This window comes from Oryzias latipes, chromosome 2 (genome assembly GCF_053564925.1).
Source record: "Oryzias latipes strain Hd-rR chromosome 2, Olatipes_Hd-rR_3.1".
NCBI lineage: Eukaryota > Metazoa > Chordata > Actinopteri > Beloniformes > Adrianichthyidae > Oryzias > Oryzias latipes.
The window spans coordinates 21459585-21484153 of NC_136238.1; the positions used below are offsets into that span (position 1 = coordinate 21459585).

General features: G+C 40.1%; 2 protein-coding genes across 11 annotated transcripts in view; one reads left to right on the forward strand and one right to left on the reverse strand.

Annotated features, from left to right (window-relative positions):
* LOC105355350 (NACHT, LRR and PYD domains-containing protein 12-like) overlaps positions 1-24569 on the forward strand; it is a 249628-nt gene that overhangs the window by 44654 nt on the left and 180405 nt on the right. For 4 of the 10 annotated variants that reach the window (XR_013650411.1, XR_013650406.1, XR_013650408.1 and 1 more), the window contains exons 2-7: positions 2149-2289; positions 2372-2476; positions 3859-3978; positions 6365-6484; positions 8912-9031; positions 11438-11557. Coding sequence is in view for 4 of the 10 variants with exons in the window: in XM_078933988.1 (XP_078790114.1) it covers positions 3859-3978; positions 6365-6484; positions 8912-9031; positions 11438-11557; positions 13086-13141; positions 13229-15020; positions 16641-16814 (2502 nt within the window). In the remaining 6 variants the exon portion in view is untranslated. Of the gene's footprint in view, positions 1-895; positions 951-2148; positions 2290-2371; positions 2477-3858; positions 3979-6364; positions 6485-8911; positions 9032-11437; positions 11558-13085; positions 13142-13228; positions 15021-16640; positions 16815-24569 lie in introns of all 10 variants that reach the window. The other 6 variants (XR_013650410.1, XR_013650409.1, XM_078933988.1 and 3 more) reach the window with 5 other exon arrangements.
* The window catches only part of LOC144987953 (G2/M phase-specific E3 ubiquitin-protein ligase-like), a 33334-nt gene continuing 30351 nt past the window's right edge, over positions 21587-24569 (reverse strand). The window contains exon 10 of the transcript XR_013651648.1: positions 21587-22130. The gene's annotated coding sequence lies outside the window, so the exon portion shown is untranslated. The remainder of the gene's footprint in view (positions 22131-24569) is intronic.

Sequence of the window (24569 nt, forward strand, 5' to 3'; positions counted from 1 at the left end):
GGGTAAATAATGTTTTAGATGATGTTGCTATCATTAGATAATTTACAGTTTCCCATAGACTATAAGGCTATATGTAAAATGATAGAATATTAGGGCCACAGAGGGAAACAAAAGACAACTCATAATATTGTAACCAGTTGTTTTAAAGGAGGTGGGGCATTTCGTGAAATTGTACTTCAGTATGGTTTCATAAACGAAGACATGCTGATGTGCCAGAATACTCTGGCACATCAGCCAGACTATTAAAATTGACAGAAGGAATCAAATTGACATGTAAAGTAGTATCTGAGAAAAATAAAAAAAATAAAAATAAAAAAGACATCTGCAAAGAATCTGCCAGAATATGAAGTATCACATTGTCATAACTATCAAAACTGTAAAAAGAATATTTTGCTTTTCTGCAGAAAGAACCAGCCTCATAAATTTATGACTTTATCCTTTTTCCTCAGTGGGGCCCTAGTACTCTGTCATATAAAATAATACACATTCCATATGAATATAAAAACACAATGTGTAACACTATGTTCCTTTATTGAATAAGGACAACACAAAGCAGGTATGCTTTATCACTGTGGCGGTGTTGCCTTTCTTCTTAATTATATCTTTTACCTCCTCGTATGCCTCCATGAGGATTTGTGCTTCCGACGGGGAAAGGTACGCGGCTCTAGTTGCCATGGTGAATCAGTTTATCTGTGATCTGTGGAGGGGTCTGTTTGAGTGAGCCGTGAGCGCGCAGCTATCCAGGATTGGTTACACCTGGCTTGATGAATCTGTGTCTGCTCATCCTGGCTTGGTCTTTGTGCAACCAATTAAGCCTGGACGCACATGTTTTGGATTCATTGAGCTCAGCTCAGTCATTTATCCCGGATGTCTTAATTCTTCTTTTGTGCAACAGGCCTCTGCAGATCAAATGTCATCAGCCGTCACCTGGTTGGTGCAGGACAACTGCGGTGGGTCATCTCCTGTTTTCCAGAGAACCAAGTTCTTGCAGAAAAGCAATATAAACACACACACTCAATAGTTCAAAAGGTCAGAGTAAATATGAAATAACTTATGTATGCAGTAGAACGGAGCGCATCGCCGGCGTCTCTTCTCCTCCCTCCCTTGTGGCCAATTGCGTGGCTCCCCAGGCACTCCTGGAACTTGGATGCCTTGTGGGACTAGTGAAAATCTGCCCCTGTCTGACTACCTGCATTAGTGACTGACTGGTGCTCAGGAGGAAGTTCACTTGTTTTTTTGATTTTTTACTGTTGTGTCACAATGTGTATATGCATGTGAGTGCGGTGGTTTTGTTTCTGTTGGATACCAGCTCAGTCTGCAGGTGGGCTCAAGGCCCCCTAGTGTTTTTATTCTGTTTTATTTTCTCTTTTAACCCTATTTATAATCTTTTCAATTTGGAACCACGTTTCCACTTGGTTGAGTCCCCATTTTTCTTAGTGTGCCTGAAACTACAAACTAAAACAAACTGAAACTACACGGGCACAGTAGTTTGAATAAAAATCACCTTCAAAGGGTGTCCTTACAAAGCAGAAGGTCACATGACCTCACCTTTCTCCAGCCACCTACAGTCAGTGAGATCAACATTCAGCTTGAAGCTCCGCCCCTCTTCTCACCTGCTGACAGGTGTTATTAGGTTTCTTGATGAACCTGTTCTCTGTATCTAGTTCAGGACATCTCAAATTTCTGATTCTCAGCTTCTTTCTTTTTGGGGGTTCTTCTCAGGTCTGATTTCAGCAGCTTCATCAGTGATCCAGAGCTGATCAGCCTGCAGCTCTCTGCTCGTTTCTGCATCTCAGTCAGAGGAAGAATTCATGTCTTTCTTTCTTTCTTTTCTCCTCATTCTTTGATTTCTGTCTGTTTTTCTTGATGCTTCATCCTTCCTGAATTATAGAAACAGGAAGTTTGTTGTTTCTTTGTCAAAGTGACTGAATGGAAATGTTGCTGCTGCAGCTCCATGTCTCCACCTGGTGGAGGGAGAGCAGAAGTGCAGCAGCTGATGGCAGCTTCCTCTGCCTCCCACTGCTGTCTGACTGCATTCACCTGAACCTGAGAGGAAACACAAGAGAAGAGCCAATCAGTGGAGGAGCAGCTGATCTGTTGGTGAAGGAGGGTCACAGCTGATGATGATGATGAGGGTTTCCTCTGCAGGTGAAGGAGGAAGGTGTGTGTGAGCTGATGTGGATCCAGTGAATCCAGCAGCATGGATCAGTGGGAGGAACCACAGGAGGGAGCCCCTCCCTCTAAAAAACGGAGAGATGGTAACCATGACAACCAGAGCAAAGCTCAGAGGTGAGATGAACATCTCCAACTGTCCATGATCTTCTCCATGTCAGAGCTCAGGACTCACACCAGCAACCTTCATTCTTAACAGGAACCAACCTGGACATGGATCTGGATCCAGCTGGGGGTCCAGAAGGAGTGACATGTCAAGGGATTTTAATCCTAACTTCAAAGACATCATTTCAGGAGTGGAACAGTGAGTGTTTGTTAGAGTTAAAGGAGGCTGGATTCTAGTTCAGATGATCAACAGTTTTCAGATGAAGGACTTGAGGTCTGGTTCAGTTCTGGATCTCTCTGATCAGACTCACTTGGAGCATCATGTGTGTGATGAGATCTTTTCAGTTGAGTCTTCTGAGAGTCTCTGAGAGACATCAGAGATGTTGGAGAAGAAAACATGTTGACTGCTGACTCTGACTGACAGCAGCTCCAGTCTAATGAGAAGAATCACTGCAGACTCCTAGGATTCAGATTTTCATGCTTTCCAAACATCACATTGTTCTAGTTTGACTTTCTGCTATCAGAATTTCTACATTTCTACATGGAGAATTGGAATCAGCTTTCTAGAAAAAAGTCTGGATGAAACCTTTTCCCTCCAACTGTAAACTGTTGATCCAAACATGTCATGTTATTCCAGACTAAACAGCTCAGTCTGTGTTCATGTCAAAGTCCATCAGCTGTTCATGAAGAAGCAGATCCTCCAACACTCAATCTATCGACAGTTTATGGAACCTTTTTATTTTCCCTTACAGCATTACTTTATTATAAAAAAAAAATATATATATATATATATATATATATATATATATATATATATATACAAAAAAATATTTAAAAAAGTAAAGCAAATGATTAAACACTTATTGAAAATTGTTAAATTGATTGACTTTTAATGATATTACTTCACTTGCTCCAAAAATTGATAAATTGATTCAAAAATCTTTCCTAATGTAGCATAATTTTGCACATGTTTTTAACTTTTAATACTTGATGAAATTTGGCTATGAAAATTCCTGAAACAGTGTTAAGTGTATTTTACTGATATAGTATTATGTTTTAATTATATGAATGACTTTTATAAGTAACATAATCTGCATATATTTCAGATGACTGATCTGCATTTGCCATGTTGATTTCTAAAATAGTTATTTTTGACGTAATACTTAAGTAATTCCTCTTTGGCATGTGCTTTATCGATACCTTATGATTCTTAATTCTGTCTGATAAAAGCTAGGATTCGGATATTGATAAATCATGTAATAAAATGGTTATAGTATAACGGGGTGGGATTATATAAGTTCTCTTCCTTCCACTCCCTTTCAAGCAATATTTATTAATATGTCTAATTATCCTAAGTTTGATTAGTTACTGTATGAATGTATAACTGATGATTATATTGCTTTTGTGTATTATTTCTACTAAATTGCTTGAAATAAACCATTTCAAATCAAATCAAATCAAAAATGTTGTTTATCGGTATAAAGACATTATAAACATCCATCTCAAGCTGTTCAAATCTATATTATATATATTTATAAATGCAAAATTTGCATCAACACTCTGATGGTTTTGTGTTTGCAGAGGTCAACAGGTCACACAGAGAGTCCAGTCTGCAGCCTCCAGCTGTGGATCCATGAAGAGTGACCACTCCAAAGGGATTGCTCCAAACTTCAGAACTGAACCAGGACCTTCAGACTCACAGTAAGAAGCAGTTTCTAGTGAACAAAGCAGAGTTCAGTTCTCAGCAGGAACAACAATGTTCTCATCAAGAACATCAGCTGATCCATCCAGGAAGGTCAACCATCTGCTGTGAGCGCTTTAGGTCTGAGAGGAAAGAAAAGAGTTGGACAACAAAGCTATAAGATAAGATAAAATAGGACTTTATTGATCCCCGGGGGGAAATTAGGTCACAAAGCTCTCAGTCTGTGACCATGTTAGGAGAAACAACAAAGATCAACTCAGCTTTGAGCCCAAATTCCAGTTCATGCTAACGTTGTAGCAGAAAAAGTCTTGTCAGTGCAAAGGGCAGTGAGAAACATCTGCAATTATTCTATGAAAACAGTCTGGAAAAAGAAATGTCTTCAAGCATTACCACAATGTTCAGGTTAAATGCATGAATACAACTATCTTCAAATTACTTAAAAAGTTGATTTTCTCCAAAAAAGAGAGCTTACCATGCCCCCGAAGAAAACCCAGGAATACGAAGACCTCAAGAAGACTCTTGACATTATTCAAGAAACGCTGAAAAGTTTTATGGAACAAGTGTCGGCTAAGCTAACGCCACTTTGGGAAATGATGGAAGAGTTCCGAAGATTTCGGGCTCAAAACGAGCAGCGAGAAAACCGGGTCGATATTCTGGAGAAAAGACTGGACGATGTGGAACAGCAAGTAAGGATGAATAATGTCATTTTCACTGGAGTACCAATCAAGCCTCGAGCGAAACTGACAGCAGGAGCAAGCACTGCTAATGCTAGCGCTAGCGTAGCTAGCAGTGCTAATACAGAGATCGGCGCAGAGTCTCTGGAGCAGCAAATACTTTCATTTCTCACATCTAAAGGGATTTCCATGGATCTCAATACCATCGAGACCTGCCACCTGCTCCCCAGGAGAAAGGAGATGGATAAACCAGCGATCCTCATCAGGTTTGTGAATCACAAACACAAGCTAGCTTTGATGACCAAAAGGAAACACCTGAAAGGTTCGGCTGCTTATCTGAACGACCATCTGACCAGAAGGAATGCTGAAATCTCAAAACATGCACGGCTTCTCAGGAAGTGTGAGCAGATTGAGAACACTTGGGTTAAAGGCTGCAGGATTTACGTCAAACCGCTCGGTCCAGAGGACCGGTCCAAGGTTCAGGTTGTGAACACCATGAAAGACTTTGAAAAGTGTTTGATCACGGTCGTCTGAAACAACATGGAGTAATAAACCAAAGAGCCAAACAATTTCAAGAAATATGACACGTGGATTCCTCACTTTCTCTGTATGTCTGACGTCACCTGAATAACAGCAGAGCTCTGACCTGCAGACAACTTGACCTCAACTTTCACCGCAGCTGATATCAGCTGAAGAAGGATATGGACCTGAATCTAATGTCTGCAGACATAACATCGAAGAGAACTATTAACTGTTTAAACCCAGAAGAACGGCTGTTATCAGTAAAAGAAGAAATACCAACCTTGGACTATTGACAGTTTATGGACCCTTTTTATTTTCCCTTACAGCATTACTTTATTATAAAAAAAATTACAAAAAATATATATATATATATATATATATATATATATATATATATATATATATATATATATATATATATATATATATACAAAAATATTTAAAAAAGTAAAACAAATGATTAATCACTTATTGAAAATTGTTAAATTGATTGACTTTTAATGATATTACTTCACTTGCTCCAAAAATTGATAAATTGATTCAAAAATCTTTCCTAATGTAGCATAATTTTGCACATGTTTTTAACTTTTAATACTTGATGAAATTTGGCTATGAAAATTCCTGAAACAGTGTTAAGTGTATTTTACTGATATAGTATTATGTTTTAATTATATGAATGACTTTTATAAGTAACATAATCTGCATATATTTCAGATGACTGATCTGCATTTGCCATGTTGATTTCTAAAATAGTTATTTTTGACGTAATACTTAAGTAATTCCTCTTTGGCATGTGCTTTATCGATACCTTATGATTCTTAATTCTGTCTGATAAAAGCTAGGATTCGGATATTGATAAATCATGTAATAAAATGGTTATAGTATAACGGGGTGGGATTATATAAGTTCTCTTCCTTCCACTCCCTTTCAAGCAATATTTATTAATATGTCTAATTATCCTAAGTTTGATTAGTTACTGTATGAATGTATAACTGATGATTATATTGCTTTTGTGTATTATTTCTACTAAATTGCTTGAAATAAACCATTTCAAATCAAATCAAATCAAAAATGTTGTTTATCGGTATAAAGACATTATAAACATCCATCTCAAGCTGTTCAAATCTATATTATATATATTTATAAATGCAAAATTTGCATCAACACTCTGATGGTTTTGTGTTTGCAGAGGTCAACAGGTCACACAGAGAGTCCAGTCTGCAGCCTCCAGCTGTGGATCCATGAAGAGTGACCACTCCAAAGGGATTGCTCCAAACTTCAGAACTGAACCAGGACCTTCAGACTCACAGTAAGAAGCAGTTTCTAGTGAACAAAGCAGAGTTCAGCTCTCAGCAGGAACAACAATGTTCTCATCAAGAACATCAGCTGATCCATCCAGGAAGGTCAACCATCTGCTGTGAGCGCTTTAGGTCTGAGAGGAAAGAAAAGAGTTGGACAACAAAGCTATAAGATAAGATAAAATAGGACTTTATTGATCCCCGGGGGGAAATTAGGTCACAAAGCTCTCAGTCTGTGACCATGTTAGGAGAAACAACAAAGATCAACTCAGCTTTGAGCCCAAATTCCAGTTCATGCTAACGTTGTAGCAGAAAAAGTCTTGTCAGTGCAAAGGGCAGTGAGAAACATCTGCAATTATTCTATGAAAACAGTCTGGAAACAGAAATGTCTTCAAACATTACCACAATGTTGAGGTTAAATGCATGAATACAACTATCTTCAAATTACTTAAAAAGTTGATTTTCTCCAAAAAAGAGAGCTTACCATGCCCCCGAAGAAAACCCAGGAATACGAAGACCTCAAGAAGACTCTTGACATTATTCAAGAAACGCTGAAAAGTTTTATGGAACAAGTGTCGGCTAAGCTAACGCCACTTTGGGAAATGATGGAAGAGTTCCGAAGATTTCGGGCTCAAAACGAGCAGCGAGAAAACCGGGTCGATATTCTGGAGAAAAGACTGGACGATGTGGAACAGCAAGTAAGGATGAATAATGTCATTTTCACTGGAGTACCAATCAAGCCTCGAGCGAAACTGACAGCAGGAGCAAGCACTGCTAATGCTAGCGCTAGCGTAGCTAGCAGTGCTAATACAGAGATCGGTGCAGAGTCTCTGGAGCAGCAAATACTTTCATTTCTCACATCTAAAGGGATTTCCATGGATCTCAATACCATCGAGACCTGCCACCTGCTCCCCAGGAGAAAGGAGATGGATAAACCAGCGATCCTCATCAGGTTTGTGAATCACAAACACAAGCTAGCTTTGATGACCAAAAGGAAACACCTGAAAGGTTCGGCTGCTTATCTGAACGACCATCTGACCAGAAGGAATGCTGAAATCTCAAAACATGCACGGCTTCTCAGGAAGTGTGAGCAGATTGAGAACACTTGGGTTAAAGGCTGCAGGATTTACGTCAAACCGCTCGGTCCAGAGGACCGGTCCAAGGTTCAGGTTGTGAACACCATGAAAGACTTTGAAAAGTGTTTGATCACGGTCGTCTGAAACAACATGGAGTAATAAACCAAAGAGCCAAACAATTTCAAGAAATATGACACCTGGATTCCTCACTTTCTCTGTATGTCTGACGTCACCTGAATAACAGCAGAGCTCTGACCTGCAGACAACTTGACCTCAACTTTCACCGCAGCTGATATCAGCTGAAGAAGGATATGGACCTGAATCTAATGTCTGCAGACATAACATCGAAGAGAACTATTAACTGTTTAAACCCAGAAGAACGGCTGTTATCAGTAAAAGAAGAAATACCAACCTTGGACTATCGACAGTTTATGGACCCTTTTTATTTTCCCTTACAGCATTACTTTATTATAAAAAAATTACAAAAAAAAATATATATATATATATATATATATATATATATATATATATATATATATATATATATATATATATATATATATATATATATATATATATATATATATATTAATATATATATACAAAAAATATTTAAAAAAGTAAAACAAATGATTAATCACTTATTGAAAATTGTTAAATTGATTGACTTTTAATGATATTACTTCACTTGCTCCAAAAATTTATAAATTGATTCAAAAATCTTTCCTAATGTAGCATAATTTTGCACATGTTTTTAACTTTTAATACTTGATGAAATTTGGCTATGAAAATTCCTGAAACAGTGTTAAGTGTATTTTACTGATATAGTATTATGTTTTAATTATATGAATGACTTTTATAAGTAACATAATCTGCATATATTTCAGATGACTGATCTGCATTTGCCATGTTGATTTCTAAAATAGTTATTTTTGACGTAATACTTAAGTAATTCCTCTTTGGCATGTGCTTTATCGATACCTTATGATTCTTAATTCTGTCTGATAAAAGCTAGGATTCGGATATTGATAAATCATGTAATAAAATGGTTATAGTATAACGGGGTGGGATTATATAAGTTCTCTTCCTTCCACTCCCTTTCAAGCAATATTTATTAATATGTCTAATTATCCTAAGTTTGATTAGTTACTGTATGAATGTATAACTGATGATTATATTGCTTTTGTGTATTATTTCTACTAAATTGCTTGAAATAAACCATTTCAAATCAAATCAAATCAAAAATGTTGTTTATCGGTATAAAGACATTATAAACATCCATCTCAAGCTGTTCAAATCTATATTATATATATTTATAAATGCAAAATTTGCATCAACACTCTGATGGTTTTGTGTTTGCAGAGGTCAACAGGTCACACAGAGAGTCCAGTCTGCAGCCTCCAGCTGTGGATCCATGAAGAGTGACCACTCCAAAGGGATTGCTCCAAACTTCAGAACTGAACCAGGACCTTCAGACTCACAGTAAGAAGCAGTTTCTAGTGAACAAAGCAGAGTTCAGCTCTCAGCAGGAACAACAATGTTCTCATCAAGAACATCAGCTGATCCATCCAGGAAGGTCAACCATCTGCTGTGAGCGCTTTAGGTCTGAGAGGAAAGAAAAGAGTTGGACAACAAAGCTATAAGATAAGATAAAATAGGACTTTATTGATCCCCGGGGGGAAATTAGGTCACAAAGCTCTCAGTCTGTGACCATGTTAGGAGAAACAACAAAGATCAACTCAGCTTTGAGCCCAAATTCCAGTTCATGCTAACGTTGTAGCAGAAAAAGTCTTGTCAGTGCAAAGGGCAGTGAGAAACATCTGCAATTATTCTATGAAAACAGTCTGGAAACAGAAATGTCTTCAAACATTACCACAATGTTGAGGTTAAATGCATGAATACAACTATCTTCAAATTACTTAAAAAGTTGATTTTCTCCAAAAAAGAGAGCTTACCATGCCCCCGAAGAAAACCCAGGAATACGAAGACCTCAAGAAGACTCTTGACATTATTCAAGAAACGCTGAAAAGTTTTATGGAACAAGTGTCGGCTAAGCTAACGCCACTTTGGGAAATGATGGAAGAGTTCCGAAGATTTCGGGCTCAAAACGAGCAGCGAGAAAACCGGGTCGATATTCTGGAGAAAAGACTGGACGATGTGGAACAGCAAGTAAGGATGAATAATGTCATTTTCACTGGAGTACCAATCAAGCCTCGAGCGAAACTGACAGCAGGAGCAAGCACTGCTAATGCTAGCGCTAGCGTAGCTAGCAGTGCTAATACAGAGATCGGTGCAGAGTCTCTGGAGCAGCAAATACTTTCATTTCTCACATCTAAAGGGATTTCCATGGATCTCAATACCATCGAGACCTGCCACCTGCTCCCCAGGAGAAAGGAGATGGATAAACCAGCGATCCTCATCAGGTTTGTGAATCACAAACACAAGCTAGCTTTGATGACCAAAAGGAAACACCTGAAAGGTTCGGCTGCTTATCTGAACGACCATCTGACCAGAAGGAATGCTGAAATCTCAAAACATGCACGGCTTCTCAGGAAGTGTGAGCAGATTGAGAACACTTGGGTTAAAGGCTGCAGGATTTACGTCAAACCGCTCGGTCCAGAGGACCGGTCCAAGGTTCAGGTTGTGAACACCATGAAAGACTTTGAAAAGTGTTTGATCACGGTCGTCTGAAACAACATGGAGTAATAAACCAAAGAGCCAAACAATTTCAAGAAATATGACACCTGGATTCCTCACTTTCTCTGTATGTCTGACGTCACCTGAATAACAGCAGAGCTCTGACCTGCAGACAACTTGACCTCAACTTTCACCGCAGCTGATATCAGCTGAAGAAGGATATGGACCTGAATCTAATGTCTGCAGACATAACATCGAAGAGAACTATTAACTGTTTAAACCCAGAAGAACGGCTGTTATCAGTAAAAGAAGAAATACCAACCTTGGACTATCGACAGTTTATGGACCCTTTTTATTTTCCCTTACAGCATTACTTTATTATAAAAAAATTACAAATATATATATATATATATATATATATATATATATATATATATATATATATATATATATATATATATATATATATATATATATATATATATATATATACAAAAAATATTTAAAAAAGTAAAACAAATGATTAATCACTTATTGAAAATTGTTAAATTGATTGACTTTTAATGATATTACTTCACTTGCTCCAAAAATTGATAAATTGATTCAAAAATCTTTCCTAATGTAGCATAATTTTGCACATGTTTTTAACTTTTAATACTTGATGAAATTTGGCTATGAAAATTCCTGAAACAGTGTTAAGTTTATTTTACTGATATAGTATTATGTTTTAATTATATGAATGACTTTTATAAGTAACATAATCTGCATATATTTCAGATGACTGATCTGCATTTGCCATGTTGATTTCTAAAATAGTTATTTTTGACGTAATACTTAAGTAATTCCTCTTTGGCATGTGCTTTATCGATACCTTATGATTCTTAATTCTGTCTGATAAAAGCTAGGATTCGGATATTGATAAATCATGTAATAAAATGGTTATAGTATAACGGGTGGGATTATATAAGTTCTCTTCCTTCCACTCCCTTTCAAGCAATATTTATTAATATGTCTAATTATCCTAAGTTTGATTAGTTACTGTATGAATGTATAACTGATGATTATATTGCTTTTGTGTATTATTTCTACTAAATTGCTTGAAATAAACCATTTCAAATCAAATCAAATCAAAAATGTTGTTTATCGGTATAAAGACATTATAAACATCCATCTCAAGCTGTTCAAATCTATATTATATATATTTATAAATGCAAAATTTGCATCAACACTCTGATGGTTTTGTGTTTGCAGAGGTCAACAGGTCACACAGAGAGTCCAGTCTGCAGCCTCCAGCTGTGGATCCATGAAGAGTGACCACTCCAAAGGGATTGCTCCAAACTTCAGAACTGAACCAGGACCTTCAGACTCACAGTAAGAAGCAGTTTCTAGTGAACAAAGCAGAGTTCAGCTCTCAGCAGGAACAACAATGTTCTCATCAAGAACATCAGCTGATCCATCCAGGAAGGTCAACCATCTGCTGTGATGCTTTAGGTCTGAGAGGAAAGAAAAGAGTTGGACAACTCTTGAGGACACAAAGCTCAGTCTGTGAGGATGAAGCAAACAGTTGAACTTTTCTCTGACCTCAGTCCAGACATGAGCTCCAAACACAGCTAACGTATCATTTAGGCTGCCTTTACACTCCATGGTTCAAGTGACCCAATTCCGATTTTTTCCTCTCACGTGGCACAGATCGGATATGATCGGTGAACATGTAAGCAGGACCTAAGCGCATGGATTCCGTTTTTCTCAGATCGGATACAGGCCTCTCTCATATGTGGAAATAAATCGGAAACGAATCGGATATGTGCATTTGCGTGTGCCATGTAAGCAGACAAATCGGATATTCCCCAGTAAATGAGAGTCGTACGTGAGTGACATCAACTCAGGACACCACCAACTGAGATCACATGAGTTATTAAGGTGCTTTTTGTGCGCCGATGTTGCTGTCAGCGTGTTACCTTTCAGCCTCAGGCTTCAGACCGTAGTTGGAAACCGCTGTTATGTCCGGTCCGGACGCAAACGGTAACTAATGAAGCGGGACATCGTTGCTATGGAACAGGCCGTTTATTTCTTTGGGGCGCGTGTATGATGGGGACCATGTGTGTGTGTGTGTGAGCGCGCGCGTGTGTGTGTTTAGGAGAGGAGAGGGGGTGTGAGCGCGGAGTGGGGAAGTGTCGGAGAACCGTAAATTAAAAATAAGGTGTCTCGCCCAAAAGTTTTGGAGTCTTTCTTAACCCACTCTGCAGGCTGAGGGTTCAGAACGGAAAAGAGAACCCCGAGGCAATCTCCCGTGTGTTTCTGACCACGTTCAGGAAAGAGAAGTTATCGCGCAGGAAAGGTTCAACACTTGGATCAAACTGCAGCACAACGTCTGCAAAAACTTCCTCATTCAAAACTCAGAGAGAGCTGAGCAGCCGTCTTTCTTTTCCTCACGCGTGCATCCCCTCAGAAGAGCCCAAGGTAACGCCTCCTTCCGTCGCCGCCTTGCCTCCATGACAACCGCAATCACAAAAGTCCAAAAGAGGTCCGCGGAAGGCGGAAATGCTGCTACGTAGTCCTCAGAACATATATGTTTGATAGTTTCAGCATTGTATAGTGTAAATGCAAAAATCAGATACGGGTCACTTTAAAAGATGATGTAAGCGGGTCGTCAAAAAAATCGGATATAGTCAGAAAATCGGATATGAGCATCAAGACCTGCAGTGTAAATGCGGCCTTAGACCTTCAGATGGACTAGATCTGCTCTGGTTTAACCTAGAAACACATTTGCTCACATTCAGCACAGTCTGGATAACAATATCTGAGTCTGAAGATCAGAGAGGATCTGCTCCACGATCAGAGTTAGTCTGGAACTTCCCACTGACTGCTTTGATTGTTGTTCACTAACGTTTCTCCTTAGTGTCCACAGAGAGAAGAAGAGGAGGGGACCCCAGTCTGCAGAAAGACCCAGAGCTGGTGAGTCAGAGCCTGATCATCTGCTGATGGATTCTTCTGGAAACATGTGGAACACTCATGAAGGAGCTTTCTTCTCTGCTCTTTCAGCAGATGTTGGTCTGCAGGAGATGTTTGGAGAACATCAGATCAGTCTGAGGAGCAGAAGTGAACATGTGGCTGAAGGAACTGAAGAAGCAGGAAGAGAAACGCTCTTCAACAGGGTCTACACTGAGCTCTTCATCACAGAGGGACTGAGACCAGAGGGTCACACCCAACATGAGGTGATGCAGCTGGAGACAACCACCAAGACCAACCAGCTCCATGACACTGCAATCAAGAACCCAGACATCTTCAAAGTCTTCCCTGACCAACACAGATCCATCAGAGTGGTTCTGACCAGCGGAGTTGCTGGAGCTGGAAAAAGCTTCTCAGTGCAGAAGTTCACTCTGGACTGGGCCGAGGGCTTGGAGAACCAAGACATCAGTGCTGTGGTTCCTCTGTCCTTCAGGGAGATGAACTTGATCAGAGATGAGCAGCACAGTCTTCTCACTCTGATCCAGCTGTTCCATCCAACACTCCAGAAGATCCCAGCAGAACAGCTGTCTGTCTGCAAACTTCTGTTCATCTTTGATGGTCTGGATGAAAGCAGACTTTCTCTGGACTTCAACAACAGTCCTGTGGTGTCTGATGTCTCACACAAGTCCTCAGTCAACGTGCTGCTCACTAACCTCATCCAGGGACGTCTGCTGCCCTCAGCTCTGGTCTGGATCACTTCCAGACCTGCAGCAGCCAATCAGATCCCTCCTTCATGTGTGGACAGACTGACAGAAGTCCGAGGCTTCAATGATGCTCAGAAGGAGGAGTACTTCAGGAGGAGGTTCCCAGATGAAGAGCTGTCCAGAAGAATCATCTCCCACATCAAGGGCTCCATGTCCCTCTACATCATGTGTGAAGTTCCAGTCTTCTGCTGGATCACTGCTGTGGTTCTGGAGAACCTGCTGACCACAGAGCATAGAGGAGTGCTGCCCACCACCCTGACTGACATGTACTCCCACTTCCTGATGGTCCAGACAAAGAGGAAGAAGAACAAGTACCAGCAGGAACATCAGACAAGTCCACAAGAGCTGACAGAGACTGACAGGGAAGTTCTTCTGAAGCTGGGGAGGCTTGCATTTGAACATCTGGAGAAAGGAAACATCATGTTCTACCAAGACGACCTGCAGCAGTGTGGTCTGGATGTCACAGAGGCCTCAGTGTACTCTGGAGTTTGTACTGAGATCTTCAGAAGAGAGTGTGAGGTCTTCCAGAAACCGGTCTACAGCTTTGTTCATCTGAGCGTTCAGGAGTTTCTGGCTGCAGTCTACATGTTCCACTGTTACTCCAACAGGAAGGTAAAGGTCATTAAGGAATTCCTGAGGAAAAAAATGGAGAACCCATCCCTGGATGAGTTTCTGAGTAGAGTCATGGAGAAATCCCTGCAGAGTAAAACTGGACACCTGGACCTGCTGGTTCGCTTCCTTTATGGTCTCTCTGTGGAGTCCAACCAGAGACTCTTAGGAGGCCTGCTGGGTCAGATAGAGAAGAACCCAGAAACCATCCAGAGAGCCATCAACAACCTGAAGGACATCAACATCAGTGGATTCTCTCCTGACAGAAGCATCAACATCTATCACTGTCTGATGGAGATGAAAGACTTCTCAGTTCATCAAGAGATCCAAGAGTTCCTGAAGTCAAAGAACAAATCAGAAAAGAAACTCTCAGAGATCCACTGCTCAGCTCTGGCCTACACTCTGCAGATGTCAGAGGCGGTCCTAGATGAGCTGGACCTGAACCAGTACAACACATCAGATGAGGGTAAACGGAGACTGATCCCATCAGTGAGGAACTGCAGAGAGTTCAGGTGAGTCCAGAAGTGATTGTGATGATAAATCAGATCTGTGTTCAGATTGATTTACAAAGAATGAAAGGTTTGAAATTTATGGTAAGTAAAAAGCTGAAGCAGAAACTGATTCTTTCTTCTGATCCTTTTGGTTCCTTCAGTTCAGTCAACCATCATCTGCATACATATAGTCTCTGTTGAAGATCTGAGTCTAACACACAGCAGTGCCGATGGAAAATCAGGGAAATATGTCTGAAATCTGATTTTGAATGTGTTAGTATTGATTTGTTTAGCCAGTTCCATTGACAGGATTTATGTTTTAGACGTCTTCTATTTTTCGGGATTCCTATTTTTTAGATGCCTCTTGAAAAAGTTCAACAGAAAATCTTCTATATAAACCCAGGCTTTTGGAATCTGAAAATTTAATTTCTTTTGTAACTAAAGTTTTATTGTGAAAGTCCTTACTGATCAGACCAAAATAGCAGTTTGGACTGCAGAATGAAGCCTAGCATCACAGCTAACTTGTAAACCTGCACAGGTCCTTTTCCTCCACACTGAGGTTCTGGAATCCATTGAAGAAAGTCCACACGGGATTTGATTCACCTGCATGGATTAAGCAGGTGTCTTTTAAACGATTTAAACTTTATTTATTTTATTTATATTCCTGCTGTTTAGTCATAGTGTGGCTCTAGAACCATGAGAACCATGATGTTCCTGATCAAAGCTAGCTAGCGTTCAGCAATTTGTATGCAGCTTCTTATGTCTGTGGAACATCAACAGCTTTATTGTTTGATGTGTGTGTGAACTGTGAGGAGCATGATGGGTCAAAGGTCAGAGTGCTGGCATCATGGTCTCCTGAGGCTCCTGTGGAGAAGATTTCTGGCTAATGAGACAAAAAAGAATCAGAGAAGACACTTCTCTGTTTCCTGTTGAAGCTCCACCCCCTGGCCTCTTTCATTGCTGTTTCACTTTTCCAGACAGTCTGTGAACACAGCGCTTAAACAAACAGAGCTCTCCCTCTGAACACATGACAAAAGCCTGAATGTTGAGCCGCATGTTCTAAAGGGAATGGAGTCAAAGAAGCTGTGAGGCAGAAATGACAGAGAGGAACCTGAAGGAGGTGAAACAGACCTGACTGAGCTCATCATGGAGTTCCACAGAGGCCGATGATGAGTCACTGGAGGCAGGTGTGTTTACGCAGAGAAGCAGAAAAAGCCTTCAAGATGGTGGACTTGAGGACTGGAGTTCAGAAACACACAGACTAAAGCTGTGGGTGTTTCTGAAGGTCACCACGAGAGACAGACCATGATACTTCCACCGCATGCAGCTGCAGAGACAGGGAGAGGACCAGGTATCAGCAGCTGTGGATGCAGACAGTTGTTCATGGATCTCTCAGCACAGACAGCTGCATGTTGGCAGCTCTCAGATCACTGACAGACTGAGGGCAGCATGAAGCTCCATGGAGCTCCACCTTCTCCTCCAGCTGCAGATGAAAGAAAGATGAAGGTCTGAGACAGACTGATGAGGAGGACAGTTTCATGATGAAGATGAAGCTCTGATGAAGAGAGAAATGTCCAACTGGAACTTCATCACTGAATTCATCATAAGATCACCTGTTTCTGTCTTTGTTTCTCTTTACAGACTTCCAGGATGTGGACTCTCAGAGACTCACTGGGAAATTGTGGCCTCAGCTCTGAAGTCCAACCCGTCCCACCTGACAGAACTGAACCTGAGCAACAACAACTTGGAGGTTTCATCCATGAAGGTTCTCTGTTCTGGACTGGAGAATCCAAACTGCAGACTGCAGACTCTGAGGTCAGAACATTGAAGCTGCTGGTTGGTTCATTTCTACATTTGTAGTTCTTCACTGAAGCTGAAAGGTTTGGAATTAAAGGTTTTCTGGAATTTCCAGAAATTGAACATCTTTGATTCTTTGAAGAGTCTGCTGTGGAAGAAAACAGTTGCTTAGATTTTCTTAAGAACAAATTTGTTTCCATGGCAACAAAAGGTTCAGCTGTTGAAACATTTGACAGATTTCTGAGTTTAAAGAGCAGGGCTCCAGACTAACTTTTTTCACTAGGAGCACAGTGGCCCCTAACTGAAAATTTTAGGGGCACAACCAGAAAATTTAAGGGCGCATAACCGTAAATCAACATGCTGACCAAATCTACTAATTTCCACTGTATTACTAATAAATACTTTAATAATAGATACAAAAATTACAATGTGCTGTTTCTAATTTAGTGTCACATTTTAATCTGCACTTTTGAAAATGCAACAACAGGTAAACTGACAGCACCATCGCTGTCATGACAGTACAAATACTAGACAAAACGGATGGAAATGTATGTTGGTGACACCAAATAAGTGCAGCCAAGATGCACAATAAGCGTGTTTGAGGTCACCCAGGTGGACTCAACACTGCGCAGATCAGAGACATGTATTTTTGTTTTTGCTCCAGTATCTCTTGTCAATCAAAACAAAAATATCACGAGAAAGGGGCGGTGCAAGACCCCAACCTGAGCGAATGCAGCTGGAAATTTAGTACTGAACTGACTGAAAGCTGCCCTAATGACTACAAAACAATGCATTATGGGACATGTGTCCTGATGGTTTTTGTAGTTCAGTGATCAATCAAAATAATTTAAAATACCAATTCATTAAAAAGGGCTACATACATTACAAAACATTAAAATAAGTATAAAATATATAATAACACAGATCATACTGAGGGAGAGAGGAATATTAAAACTAAATTGAATGTTAAGGACAACTCCAATTTCCTGTTGTCCGTCATTCGCCTTCACCCCCCCCGCCTGGTCTCCCCAACGATCCAGGCGCGGCGCTGGATCATCTTAAACACGTATATCGTTGCATTTTTCCCACGTGTTTTCAGTTTGTCTAAGACTAAATCTTGTCACTCGCACATATTTAATGGTCAAGCCCCGTTAGCTGTCACGCATGTAGGTGTGGGACATTTATTCTCCTCAGCTGACCCGACTCCCGCAGGAGGGGTGAGCTGCTCTGAGCCGTGCACCGTTTGTTGTCGGGGGTTACACGCCGCGGCGCGCTTAACCAAAACCCTAAAACCCTCCTCCAGGTCTGTGCGAGCCAGAGAAAAGTTCATCACGGACTGCATGTATTTAGAAAATGACGAGCGAATAAATACGTTCTAAAGGAAAGTAAGGAAAGTAATGTGGTCCGGAGAGGGAGGGGGCGGTCAGGTTACCTGCTTTCAAGCCCTGTCATTGTCCCGCCCCCAAGAGTCATATACCCCACTGTGATTGGTTGGTCAGCTCTGCGCACGACAATGAAAAAGTGTCTTTCATACAAACTGGCGGGCCGAATTAAAATTGAACTTTCATATTAAGGCGGGGGCCGCAAAATATCATCTTGGGGGCCACAAGTTTTAGACCCCTGCTGTAGACTCTGGCACTGGTACACTAACCACAGGTCGGAAGAACGAATCAATAGTTCACTTACTCATAGCTCAGACGCACATATCAGGTTGTGATGATATTTGTCTCTGTTTCCTTCCCACAGATGTTTACGCGCGTGCGATTATCTCTAGGCCCCTCCCCCTCCACGCATTTTAGCCACTCACAGTGGCTTTCCCTATTCTTCTCACACGCATTGGCCGCCTCACAGACAGGTATCACGCGAGTGTGTGCTCACGTTTCATGAGTATGTATGCGAGTGTGTGTGTCTGCCTGCGTGCGTGTGTGCTCGCGTCTCATTGATTATTTCATTGATCATTGACGTGCCCCTTCTACGTTTGATGTATTAAAAATACGAAGGGTGGGGGAGGCAAATTTACTGGTCGCACATGTGCGACTGGATGTAAAATTTTGTCGCACACTCTCAAATTTTGGTCGCAAAATGCGACCAATTGGTCGCAGTCTGGAGCCCTGGGGCCTGTTTCAGAAAGGAGGTTCAACCAACTCTGAGGTTGAACTTGAACTCTGAGTTGGTCAATCGGGAGATTAACAACTCTGAGTTTTCTGTTTCAGAGAAGTTGATTGGAGTTAGGTTAATCAACTCTGAGTGGACTGATTCGGAGGTGAGCGTGAGCACCGCGACTATAAGAAGCCATCATCAATGGAGCGCAGATATCACGAGTCACCATGGCAACCGTGAAAAAAAGAGGTCTGCGTATTTTTCGCCAGCTGAACTTGAAGTGCTGCTGCAGAGTTACAGTGAATATGAGCACATATTCCAGAAGAAAAGCAAAACCGCTGCATCTGCAAAACAGAGACAGTTAGCGTGGGAAAACATAGCTGCTCAAGTTAATGCCTAAGTTTGCATTTAAATCATTGTTATAAAATATTGGCTGTAATAACTTTTTAAATAGTGTAAGGAGTGAAATAAAAATGGCGATATTTAGGTGTAGTTTTGAAGTGTTATTCCTGGTGTAATTGCATGAAATGCTGCATAGTGTACAGAACCAATCTGGGGGAAAATGCATTTAACGTCGGTAATGTTTAGAGGACTTTTTTGTTAACCTCCCCCTCTTGCAAACGTTGGTCAGTTTAATATTAATACATGCAATTGTGTTTTTAAAAGTGAACTTTTGTCTACTGTTGAACCTTTCGCTGCGCGAAGACTTCTCCTTTCTTTTCTCTCGTCTTTCCGACCGTGGTCAGAAGCGCAGGGGAGATTTCCTTCAGGGCCGAAGGGAATTCTCCTTCGGGGTTCACTTCCCGTTGGAAACCCTCAACCTCCAGAGCGGATAAAGAATGACTCCAAAACAGTTATTCTGGGAATGACACCTTCTCTTTATTTAACTAAGTGCTCCGTCCTCCGAACACACAATATATTCCACGCACACACCTCTGCTCCGTGCCCACCCCCCCCCCCCCCCATCTGCACCTGCAATCGCCCCTCCCCTTGTCTCTCGTGGATCGCACCCCGCTCAGCACACACACGCTGCAACACTACCTTTGTATTGATCAAGTGGTATAGGTTTATACGGGATTAAGACAGTAAGCAGTGCTAGCAAATTGTGTTTCCAAAAAGTAATTGTTACATTAATCTAATTCAATGTCCCTGATTTCATTTTCATGTAGATGCAATCCTGCAGGAATTAAAAGAACATGGCAGCAGCTAAAAGTGAAAAAAAAATCGAGTCAACTCAAAATCCTCGTACGAGGTAAATATAATTCTCTACGAATTAATGCAGCCTCCTCGTCTATTGGGTCCTCCAAAAAAGAACAAGCCATTCTTGTCACTTAGACCGTCTCTGTGTGACGGAAATGTGGGCAATGAAGGTTAAAGCGAAAAATACTGCTTCGTCTTTAAAAAGGGGAGGGGACCGGCAGAAACTTTGAGTTTAGAGAATAAAACCTGCTCCCGACCAGGTTAGGTTCACAGCATAAGTAACCATGGACACTGACTCCGGATAGAAGTTACCTCTCTTTCAGAAACGGGTTTGACTTACTCTGCTTTCTCTGGTTTAACAAACCTCCCATTCTGAAACGGAAAACCCAGGGTTTCCCTGATTTCAGGGTTAATGCACTCAGAGTTTACACTTAACCTCCTTTCTGAAACAGGCCCCTGAAGAGTCAAAAAAACAAACAAAAACTCAAACTAATGATAGAATAGTCATCCTGATCAAACCTGCCTGAAAGCTGACTGAAGTCAAAGTTCAAATGAGACACAGCAGAGCACATGAGCATGCACACAGACTCAAGTGTGAGTGCAGACTAGAGAGGGAAAACACAGAATGAAAGAGAGTTTTGGTAAAGAGACATGAAGGAATGGAGTAAACCTGCAGGGGCATATCTGTAGCTGCATATCAGTTTAATGTCAGACAATATTTTGGTAGCCTGGTGTCTACCAGGTTGAAGTTGGCGTCTGATGTTTTTTTATATTTTTTATTTCCCAGTTTCTGTTCAAAATAAAAGGGTTCTGATAAGTCTTCAGAGCCAAAGGCTTCTAGGCCAACTTAATGGGTGTATTAGCATGTTTTCCAAAGATAGAAATTCAAATCAGATTGATTTTTTTCCTCAGGAAAAGATTAGGATCAACAAAGTTAAGAGTAAAGCGATTATAAGATTAACAATATTTGATAAAGGATTACATGCAAATGTAAAGAGAATTAGTTTACCGTCGGCACACTGCACCACATCAACACTTCTCTCAGAGATCAGTGGTCTAGAGTGTCAGAATATCTCAGCATATTTATAAGGTGAAAGATTTTGTTAAATTCCCATTCATTTTTACTCCTGCAGTCGGGTGCACTGTATCGATTTATGTGTGAGTGGACGCTAAATTTGGTCATTACTCTGTGCATCAGTGACGTGCGTTGAGGTTGATGGCTGGTGAGGCACTGTCTCCTCTAGAGTCAGATTTATAATTGAATATTTCACCATTCTACCAACAGTAGGTAACGGCATATAAGATACACACAAGATATTTATCCTACAGAGAATATGTCTTTTATAGACATGGATAGAACACTCTTCTTGTGCATAAATTATTCAAAAATTCTGTATAAAGATCTCCTCAGCACACATTTACCTTTGACCCTCAGTAACTATTTCAGGTATTGATCTGACTTTGAGTTCACAGATGAAAATAAAGATGTGTTTGTACTATTTATAAATTACTTTTATAAAATTTTGTTTTAAAAAATCAGAAAAAAATTCAAAAAGTCAAATACATGAGGTAATTCTGTGTAAAACAAAGTGTAACAATGTAGTTGATATATAATGTTTGTGACTCAAAAATTATATTTTGGCCCTCGAGTGGAGGTAGTTCAATTATTTAAAATCCAACAAAAACATGCTCAAAATGCTCCCAAACATGTTCAATCTCAGACTGAAATAAACAATGATTCTCCATCAAAAACAATAGAGGTCAGGCCTGCACAGTAGGAACATTCTAAACTACCAGAAGAAATTCTTATTTATTTATTTATTTAATATAGGGGACGGGAGCCGGTTTAGCTCGTGCTGGTTTGCGGCGCCTTCCGTCCGTGAAACCAGGGTTTGAATCCGGGTTGCTCCCTGTTCCCTTCTCTACTTCTATGCCGGTCCCAAGCCCGGTTGCTTTGAGAGGGTTGCTTCAGGAAGGGCATCCGGCGTAAAACATTGCCAAGTTTACCAGGCGACTCGTTCGCTGTGGCAACCCCTGATGGGAAAAGCCGAAAGAGAAACAACATTTAATATAGGGGACAGCGCATATTAATAAACATTTCTGTCAATATGCCAGAGTTAGCCAAAGGGCTATTTTTCTTCTGCAGTCCCTGGGAAGATGTTAAAATCACCCTAAAAGATCAAAGTAAAATTACATATTTACATAACATTACATACATATATTAAACAATGCATTCAATAAAATAAGCAGTTAACCTAAAAACAAATTAGTGATAAAACAATCCAAAATCACACAAATGTAAGAACATACGTGCTCTTAAAAGATATGACAGTAGCGAGGATCAGCGAGAGGAAATGTACTCAATGTTGACAGCTCTGATTGTCAATGAGCCATTTCTTTAATTGTGTCTTGAATAAATAATATGTGTTTTGATTTCTGATAGTAACAGGTGTGAAGTTCCACTCAGTAGCAGCTCTAACAGAAAAAGCAGTCTGACCAAAAACACTTTTTCTGAAAGGAATGATACAGTCTCCTCTCACTGCACTTCGAGTTTGCTGTGATCTGCTGTCCGGATGATAATAAACTGGTGAAGAGAAGGGGATGATAAGCCATGAAGGATTTTGTATATGAGACAGAGATTTGAATATTTGACCATGTTGTCCCAACTCAGTAAACCATGTTTTTGTAATATTGTACAATGGTAAAATATGTTGGGTTTTTTATCCAAAGTTTTAACAGTTTGTTTGTATAATGTTTGGAGAGGTTTTAAAGATGTATTGCAAGCCTGTGACCAGACAGGCAAACAGTAAGTGATATGAGAGAAAATCATAGAGTGCATGTACATTTTTGCTGACTATGTGGACATCTGATGGCGAATGTGTCTAAAATTACTGAGGTTGAATTTGATTCTGTTGCAGACCCTTTTGATGTGTAATTTGAAAGACAGCTTTGAATCCATTATGGCACACCCAGATATTTGTATTCTGATTCAATCTGTAGCCTCTCCTGAAACAAAAACATCTGGTTCAGCAGTGAGATTATTATTGGACTTGGTGAAAAACATTGCAACTTTTTTAGATGTGTTTAACTGCATACAAGAATACTTTAACCAAGCTGTGATGTTAACCATGGCATTGGTGAGCTTCTCAGCCACATGAGAGGAATTACTGCCATGAGCATAGACTACAGTGTCATCAGCATACATCTGCACAGAAACATCAGGACAACTGGATGGAAGATCATTAATGTGCAGTGAAAATGGCAAAGGTCCCAAAATTGATCCTTGGGGAATACCAGTTTGGCAAACTGATAGCTGCAGATTTAAATGACTGCACTTTGACCAATTGGGAGCGGTCAGTGAGGTAAGAGTCAATCCATTGCAGTGAATCAGGAGAAAAGTTAAAATTGCGTAATTTTGACAGTAAGATTTTGTTTTTAACAGTGTCAAAAGCCTTCTTAAGATCCAGGAAAACAGCACGTACAACCCACCCTCGGTCCAGCAAAATCCGGATATTTTCAGTGAAAAAGCAGGTAGCGGTCTCCGTTGAGTAATTGGCTTTAAAGCCAAACTGCATAGGATGTAGAGAATAGAGTGTGGTGTCGAGGTGGTTTATAATTTGTTTAGCTACCAGTTTTTCTGCAATCTTTGACACTGTCGGAAGAATGCTAATGGGTCCGTAGTTGGACATGGAATGAAGGTCTCCACTCTTAAAAATGGGAGAGACAATGGCTGGTTTCCAAGTGCTCGGGCATGTTTTTTGTGAGAGGGATAGATTGATGATTTTGGTAATGGGGCGTGTCCGTGATGAACAGAGGTCCTTGAGCATCACTGTGTCCAAGCCAAAAATGTCTTTACATCTGGATGGTTTGAGTAAATTGATGGTCTGTGATACATCGTATTCTAAGATGTTTGTGAAACTAAATGTTTGTTAGCTTGCGTCTATTGAAAGTTTGTAGGTTTCCAGAGGTGTGAAACAGTTCGCTATGTTGGCCACAGAATCAAAGAAATAATTGTTAAATGCCTCTGCTATGACTTGAACATTGTTTGTTAGTTGTCTGTTTATTTTAATTTCTAGAATGTTTTGTTCTTTGGGGCGATCACCTGTCATTTTTCTTATCTGGTTCCATATTATTTTAGAGTGTCCATGTGATTTTTCAATTATTGTAAGGAAGAAATCTGCTTTTGCTTTCCTTAATGATCTTAGCACCTTATTTCTCAGTATGGCAAAAAGACCTCTGTCATGGGTTAATGTTTTATTTGCTTTTTTTAAGGCTTGGTCTCGTTCTTTCATGAGTTTTAGGATGTCAGAGTTTATCCATGGAACAGTGTTTTTCTATGGTTTCAGAGAATTTGCTTTCAGTTCATAGTTAATTCACAGGATGTTGACAAAAATGTTTGACAATTTTACGTTTGCTCTGTAAAACTTAAAAATTTGTTTTCAAACAAAATGTTTTGGTTTTAAATGGTACTGT